Source organism: Lepisma saccharinum, unplaced genomic scaffold, assembly GCF_977018435.1.
Source record: "Lepisma saccharinum unplaced genomic scaffold, izLepSacc3.1 HAP1_SCAFFOLD_771, whole genome shotgun sequence".
NCBI lineage: Eukaryota > Metazoa > Arthropoda > Insecta > Zygentoma > Lepismatidae > Lepisma > Lepisma saccharinum.
Window position 1 is genome coordinate 36,629 of NW_028143434.1, and position 8,414 is coordinate 45,042.

General features: G+C 39.0%; 1 protein-coding gene across 1 annotated transcript; it reads left to right on the forward strand.

Moving 5' to 3' along the window:
- The first annotated feature begins 678 nt into the window (after positions 1–678).
- On the forward strand, positions 679–7,417 carry LOC145983315 (uncharacterized). The gene is made up of 2 exons (XM_083116460.1): positions 679–737; positions 6,473–7,417. Exons 1-2 carry the CDS (start codon positions 705–707, stop codon positions 7,415–7,417), a joined length of 978 nt encoding a protein of 325 aa, XP_082972586.1. The 5' UTR covers positions 679–704.
- The last annotated feature ends 997 nt before the right edge of the window (positions 7,418–8,414 follow it).

Genomic DNA, 8,414 nt, shown 5'->3' on the forward strand with positions numbered 1-8,414 from the left:
TTCTACAATATTCTAAGCTACGATGCCAGGAGTCCTGAGTTCGAATCCTGGACTGGGTTTTCTTTGTGATTTTCCCTTCATGAATTCCATCGCGTGATCACACATTTTCATCTTCGCGATTAGTAAAAATCAACCACAGCCATATTAAATTCACAGATAAACATACGCAGCACCCATCATTCGAGAAAACTGTGCAAAGGTCAAAATAATTCCAAATATTAATTTCCCTTTCATCCTCACCTTGACTAAAACATTGAAGTATCAATCAAATCTTTCAGGTATGAAAAGCTGCAAAGCTTTTGCCCTCCAAATCAAGGTTGCCAGCACACCCAAAATTTTCGTGCAACCTGAAATGCAGCTGAATGCAAAGACACCGATCGTCAATGCAGCAAGAAGACCTTGGAAGGACGCAGCAAGCTTCTGGAACAGAATCCCCTGTAATATTTACAAGTGTGTTATCTGGCGAGGTCGCCGATGTGCAACCGACCGAGGCAGTCGCTCTTCCGAAGCTCTTGGCCTTAAATTAGATAATTATGTCTCCGGCGGTGACACCCGTTTCTTCTGTCGTCGTGAATACACTTTCACTTCCTTCCGACACTAATAGACAATATGCCGGATTTCGTCTGTTATGAAACGGCGGTTTGTGTGGATGCATATAAGTACATGGCGCAAGTGCATTGTCATTCAAACGAGAATGGAATAGCATGAAGACTTCAAGGAACATGGGACGCTTTTCTGTAAGTATGGTGTGATCCGTGTTTGTGTTGTTGCGGGTGTGTACTGCAGTCTGTGTGTGTGAAAGAGAAAAAGAGAGAGATATACAGGGTTATTACAAATGATCTTCCCGATTTCAGACACATGTAAATCACGTTTAATAAAACTCAAGATACAAAAGGGTTACATCAATGCAAAGAGTAACTCATAAAGTTATATTTCATGACCTCACAAGTGTTCAATGTGAGCCCTTTTGGTAAAACTTGCATGGGCCCGTTCCACTGTTTCCTCGTTTACTTAAATGACGAGCGGCCAGTTGACTTTCTCTTACGGATGCATCCCCTTTCTTTAAAATCAGAACCATTTACGAATTGAATGCCCACTGGGTGGATCTGCACCGAATTTTGTACAGAAATTTCGCTGCACACTAATAACAGACTGATGTGGAAATCTAACATACAACACGCTTTCCTGTCTTCGCCGGCAGCCATTTTCTCTCGTAGTTATTATGCAGCAGTGTTACCAACCGTATGTGAAATGATGTGAAGTAAAACTTTATGAGTAACTCTTTACTTTTATATATATTCTTTTTGTATCTGAGTTTCAATAAACGTGATTTACATTTGTCTGAAATCGGGAAGATCATTTGTAATAACCCTGTATATAGAAAAAGAAAGAGAGAGAGAAAGAAAAATATGAAGAACCATAGAGAAAAGGTGGAGAAAGAGATAAAGAACCAGAGAGGGAGAAAGAAATAGAGAGAGAAGGAGACAGAAAGTAAAAAGGGAGAGAGGAAAAGCTCGGGAGAGAGAGAGAGAGAGAGAGAGAGAGAAAGAGAAAGATAGAAAGAGGTAAAGAAACAGAGTAAAAAGAAATAATGATAGAGAGGGGGAGGGGGAAAGGAAGATATGGTGAGGACAGAGAGAGAGAGAGAGAGAAGGAGAGTGACTTAGAGAGGAGGGCTAGAGAGAGAGAGAGAGAGATAAAGAAAAAAATATGAGAAAAATATAGAAAAAACTCTCTCCAGTTTTGAAACGACAGGAAGATTTTATTTTTCTAATCTCTGCTGAAATATTTTCAACTGGAAGTGTGAATGGAAAATATAAAACGCCTCTAACATTTTTCACTAAGAGGTTTGCACGGACCACAGAAACGTATAGAAAACATCAAAACAAACAACTTTTCTCAGTAACATTTTCCTCGTTGGTGCGTAGTTTCGGTGCTACAGTCGTTCAAAAAAAAAGCCCGTTTTCCCGCCTGAATGCTGGCAACCGCACACATCATTTGATTGCATTTGAGTTGTCACCAGAGTTACCAGGAACACACATGTGAAAAACGACATAGCCGCAATCAGCCACAAACAAAGAAAGAAAACACGTTCTGTAACCCAACAGGAAGTGAACAAACTATACGAAAGATGGTAGAAATAAAGGAATTAAAATGGAAGTGGTAATATCGAATTTCTTCTCAACTTACATGTCAAATATTTAAAAATCTCGTTGCCAAGTTGGCATCTACAATTTAGTCTATCCACTTCGTCCTTCTGATACTCGTTGTCTGTGACACACTGAACAGTTGACAAAATAAAAGTGAAAGAACTCAAAATTCCAAAGGTAAGTAATACGTATTGTAATGTATATTCAGGGCATGATGTGGCAAGGGGCAAAAATGGTTGAAAATAAAGGATATAAATAGTAATAAAACAAACTCTCCGACGACTGTGTTTATGTACGCACCGGATACACATGTAATAGTTCGCAACATTACTGTGAATGTGGCAGTATATTCTCTGCTGATTCATGATTAGGTTGTAACAATCTAACAATCATGCTTGTGCGTGTTTTAGCCATAATGTAACATCGTGAACCTCGGATACTTGCACTATCAGCACAACAATATGTATCTACAACCCCCCCTCCCCACAAACATACATATAAATTATACGATATACATGTTTATAATATTAAAAGTAAAAATAAATTACTAAATTAAAAATATATTATTATTATTATTATTAATAATAATTTGTTACTTTTAAATATATTATATTATTAAGTAGCAAACTACGCCCATTACTAACTGGTTAAAGATGTTAATAAATTTTGAAGTGGTTTTATTATGTGTAAGTTTTGCTTTATGTTAATATAAATCAATTAGATTCCGTAGTTATTATTGATGTAAATTTTGTTAATGATCTTTTGAGAGAGAAAAAGCATTGAACACTCACGATTACACTAATTTCTGTATGTATTCGATATTATTGTTAGTAAAGTATATTTGAAATTAACTTTTGTTAGTTGTAACAAAAAACTCTCCTCCCGAAAATGTTTGGTGGGGGGTATTTTTGAGGCCAAGATTGTTGGTGGGGGAATAGAAAACAATGCGTTCCGTTTAACAGACTGTTAAATTTTCATTGTAGAATATTTTATACTCCTTTGCAAAAGTGATGATTATTTGCAATCTGTAATAACATTTCCAAGATTTCATCGTTAATCTTCTTTTCAATTTCCAAAATTTAATTTAGATTTCTTTCCAACCTGTAACGTGACACGCACCTACACTGATCTTCTAGGGCCTACGTAGGTCTGGTTACTAACTTACCTTGGATCGGACTTCTCAGTTAGCTTATTAGGGTAACTAAATTGCAGGCCCTGACTTGGTCATTGGTGACCAATGAAAGGGTATGGAACTTTCTTCCAGTAAAGTCTGTTTATTTCCGTTTATGCACAGTATACAATAACACTTATCCACTGGCAATCTTGGATTTAAGTTAACTGATGCAGATTTGATGGTAAATCTGAAACGGGTAGCACTTCCAAGATTATCCACGATTGCTTTTGGTATCGCAAAACACTAGAGCCGAAACAGCAGGTTTATGAGAAACTAATTCAAGCAAATTGCAGCGTCCACAAAGGACCGGGCAGTTCTCCCTACGAGGTAGACTTATGATACCAGCACTCGGGTAAGATACAGTATGTTTGATTGATTGATTGATTTGGTGTTTTAAGTCCACTTTATGCGCAGTAAGGTTAATCGGGACTGGACCTACAGTTTAAAGTGGAATCCGAACCACTTGTGCCTCCACCGGGTATCGAACCCGGGACCCCTTGATTACAAGGCAATGACGCCAGCACTGCGCCATGGGGGAGGCCCAGATACAGTATGTAACATTGTTATTCGTACGCATAGAATTTCCGAGGGAAAAATGTCGTATCTGCTAGTAAATATAATCATTTTCATATGTACCTGGAAATTAATGCTAATGAAGGTTTCACTAACAAATGTCAATAAAAATGTATGTTCAAAGTGTATAAACAGAGCATATAATTTGTGTGAAAAGAGAAAAACACGCTGTTTCATGCATCATTGTTATTCGTACAGGCAAGAGTTTCAATCTTCCTCGCACACAGCGCCACCGCTATTCGGGCGATTTCGTGCAGTTTGCAACTTCGTAACAAGTTTGAACATGCAGGCGCGCTCCCTGTCAAGCGGAATGCTGGCGTAGGTATTGTTGTAGGTCTATCGTCTATCTATCAGCGTGTTCGAAATGGGCAAAGTGAAGGAACTTAGTTCCGATCTGAAGGATGTTGTTATAAATTTGTCCCTTAGAGGTTATTCGTTAAGAAAAATTGGACAAACAGTCAATAAATCACACTCTACAGTTCAATACATAGTAAACAAATTTAGAGAGGAAGGTTCAACACAATATGTGCAGAGAAAACAAAAAGAGAAACGTTTGAATAAACATGATGAACGCTTTATTTTAAAAAGAGTGCGAGAAAATCCCCGACTAAGTGTTCCTCAGTTACGACCGTTAGTAGAAAATGTTGCTGGCAAGATGATGTCCGATCAAACTGTCCGACGTGCCTTGTGGAAGCATGGATATCATGGCAGAATACCACGAAAGAGGCCGTATGTAAATAAGGTGAATCGCAGGAATAGACTTTCATTCGCGAAAGAGCACATCCACAAGGACCAGGAATTTTGGGATAGTGTCATGGTCAGACGAGTCCAAGATTAATATATACGGATCAGATGGGATAAATAGGGTCTGGGGAAAATCAAATAAAGACAATGATCACATTAACACAGTTCCAACAGTTAAACACGGTGGTGGGTTATTAATATTCGGGGCTGTATGTCGTCCAAAGGTGTTGGTACCATCCAGTTTATTGATGATATCATGGATGCATATGTCTATTTGGACATATTGAAGAACAATGTAAAGCAGAGTGCCCAAAAAATGGACATGCCGCCTATCTACAGATTCCAAGACAATGACAGTAAGCATAAGGCGCGAGTTAACATGAATTGGCTAATATGGAATGTGCCCAAACTACTACAAACACCAGCTCAAAGTCCAGACTTAAATCCCATTGAGCATTTATGGGCAATTTTGAAGAGGCGAGTCCATAAAGCAGGCGTCAAGTCCAAACAAGAGTTGAAAACTGTTGTGCAAGCCGAGTGGAATAAAATAAGCTCTGAAACATGTCGGAAACTGGTTAATTCTATGAAGAACAGGTGTCAAGCAGTAATTAAAGCCAAAGGAAACGCATCAAAGTATTAGAACTGTCAGTCAATTTGCTCTGAATATCCTTTTTTTATTTTATGTTATTAAGTGTACGAATAGAAAAGTTGTACAAAAAATGGCATGTTTCTCTTTCAGTTTCATTTAATTTATTATTGTCATTGGTTATACAGAATTTGGGTAAGATTTTATGTTCCTAATGATATTAGTTATTGAGTTGTAAAGAAACAATTTCAAAAGAGTGTATTTCCTTTCAGATATTAAAGCATTTTCTTTGAAAATGCGTGTTTACGAATAAGAATGTTACATACTGTAGCTCAAATATACAGAAATTGGGTTCCTTTTTATACTAAATGGTTGTTTACAAAATGCCAAGGAAACTTGGTCGATATTTACATGTATCTATGGATTTACATAATTACATCATGCAGTTTAGATTTTTACAATATTAAAATCAAGTTGTCAAAGTTGTAAATAACATACCTTTCTAATATTTTTTTCAATGTCAAGAGCGTTTACATAATTATTAATTTTGTTGTTTTTAAGAAATTCAGATTAATTCTCGAACATTCTAATCTTGTGCAAGTCACAGATAATTTATGCACTCACAGATGTTGAACTCCCTATTTGCAAATGGAAACATGTCTAGATTCGACTGGAGCGACATAAATGAACATTTCTAAGACTACATACACACTCTTATTTTAAATTTCCAAAATTTAATTCAGATTTCCTTCCAATCATTAATGAACCTTTCTAATCTTATTTCCAAAATTCCAAAATATGATGTATATTTTTTATTTATTTATTTGTAATCCACAATTAATATTTCCACGGCTCCATGCACAATCTTCTTTTGGATTTATTTTAAGCTTGTTATGATTAATCTTCATTAATTAAAATACAACTGCTCTGCATGTATAGATAAGCTGATGGATATGTGAGAATATTAGAAATTATATGTTCTCCCGCTATGTACACTCACCGGCAATAAAAATCGGACACCTAGATCCTGATATACTCGCTTCCATGCAAGGCGTCATGTGTGCTGCCTAATTCTACGGCAGTGGTGGAAGTTGCCATTGAACATTTGCTATTAAAAGCCACTTATCGAAGTATACAACGCCTTGCAGGGAACCGAGTATTTTAGGATCAAGATTTTAATTGCCGGTGAGTGTACAAGAAATGGAATCTGTCTTGACTTATTACAGAGTTTTTCTCCATCAACAGGTTGTGCTGTTTCTGACAGCTGTCTGTACTCGGTTTTCTCAAGCGGACACCGATGTTGGCCACGCAGGAGGTCACGGTATCAATGGAGCGGAAGGCGATTCGTACTCAGTTCATGGTGGCAGCGGTGGGCACGGAAGCCATGGCGGTGGGCACTTCCCAGGAGGTCAAGGGGGAGGAGGTGGCTACAGCCCCCCGAGCACTGGAGGATTCCCTAGGCCCAACAGAGGAAGATATGGGAATGGAGTCTTAGGTTTCGACGGGTCAAGCTTGAATGAAATCGCCGGAGGAATGGGTTCGCAAGGAGGACTTTACAGCAAGACTGTTCTTCATACATTCAGGGGTGGACGTTACGGCAGGCAAAGCTTTGGAGGTGGTGGTGGTCACGGCGGGGGAGGTTCTGGAAGGCCTGGAGCTGGAGGCTTTGGGAGGCCTGGAAGTGGAGGCTTTGGAGAACCCCCTGGCGGAGGTTTTGGAAGCTCTGGATTCGGAAGTCCTGGAACCGGATTTGGCGGTTCTTCTGGTTTTGGCGGTTCTTCAGGATTTGGAGGTTCTTCAGGCTTTGGCGGCTCCTCAGGATTTGGCGGTTCTTCAGGCTTTGGCGGCACATCAGGGTTTGGCGGTTCGTCAGGATTTGGTGGTGGTGGCTCGAGCTACCGCCCTCCCAGCCACCGCCCGCCATCCACTGGCTATGGAGCACCATCCTCTGGTGTGAACACTGGGTACGGGCCACCAAGACCAGGTGGTGGTGTGAATACCGGTTATGGGCCACCACGACCAGGTGGTGGTGGTGTGAATACTGGGTACGGGCCGCCACGGCCAGGTGGTGGTGGTGTGAGTACCAGTTATGGGCCGCCACGGCCAGGAGGTGGTCATGGTGGTGTCAGTACAAGTTATGGTGCACCAGGAGGTGGCAGGGGAGGGCACACGTTTGGGCGACGAAGATAACAGCCAAACAGAATATGTACTACAGGATGAATCTCGCACAATAACAATTTTTTATATATATATTTAAATTATAAATATATGTAATGCAAATATATTTATTTTTGTAAACCATCAATAGTGAAACAGTCATACTTCTTTTAAATTAAAGCAGCAAAAAGTACTTAATAAAAATGATGTTCAAAACATATTTTTAATATGTCATTTAAAACTCCCTACCGAAACACAGAAACAGTTCATTGTTGCTGTCCGATAATGCTCATGTTCCATTTACACGTGTTTATTGTTGCTAATAACTTTCTCTAACGGTTTTATATGAATTGAAATATATTTCTAGCGATTATTGTGTTTATCTTTTGTTTATACATGTTTATTGCTTCTTTCAACACGATGGTCCAGGATTTATTGGTCACATAAAAACATACGATTTTTACCATACTTTAGCTTCAGGTCATATTGTGGTCCAAAGGACCTAAAAGGCATATTTTTGTCATATTTAGTGAAAGAAAAATTACAAATACAAGAAATGTTCCTCACTATAAAATTAAGAAAACAACTAGTTGTGAATAAATTCTGAAATGTAAAATGTGGGGGGATTCAGTACTAGCAGGGGGGATTTTCAGACTTCCTTCCCCCCTCAGCTTAATTTCGAATACTGCCTTTGGAGCATATACGGAAAGTACAAACAGTAAACGCAGCTCTATCTTTCTGTTATTTTAAAGAAAGCAGGTAACGTACCACCTCTCTCATGGGAGAAAGTCAGCATTCGAGGATCGTAGTACGTAAACACATGTTTTTGCAACCCCTGCAGCCTGATATTTTGTTCGGTTCGTGAACACATAATTGAGGATCCACGATCCAGTTAATTATCGACCACAATTCCACAAATTTGCACGGGATGAGCACAACCGAATCGTGAAGTAAACAGAAGGTGGATCACGATGCTTGGAAGTCGCTCATGGATAACACACACACACACACAGACACACACACACACACA

Coding starts and splice junctions, on each gene's coding strand:
- LOC145983315 (XM_083116460.1), top strand. CDS start 705: ATGAAGACTTCAAGGAACATGGGACGCTTTTCT. Junction 738..6,472: donor GGAACATGGGACGCTTTTCT/GTAAGTATGGTG, acceptor CTCCATCAACAG/GTTGTGCTGTTTCTGACAGC.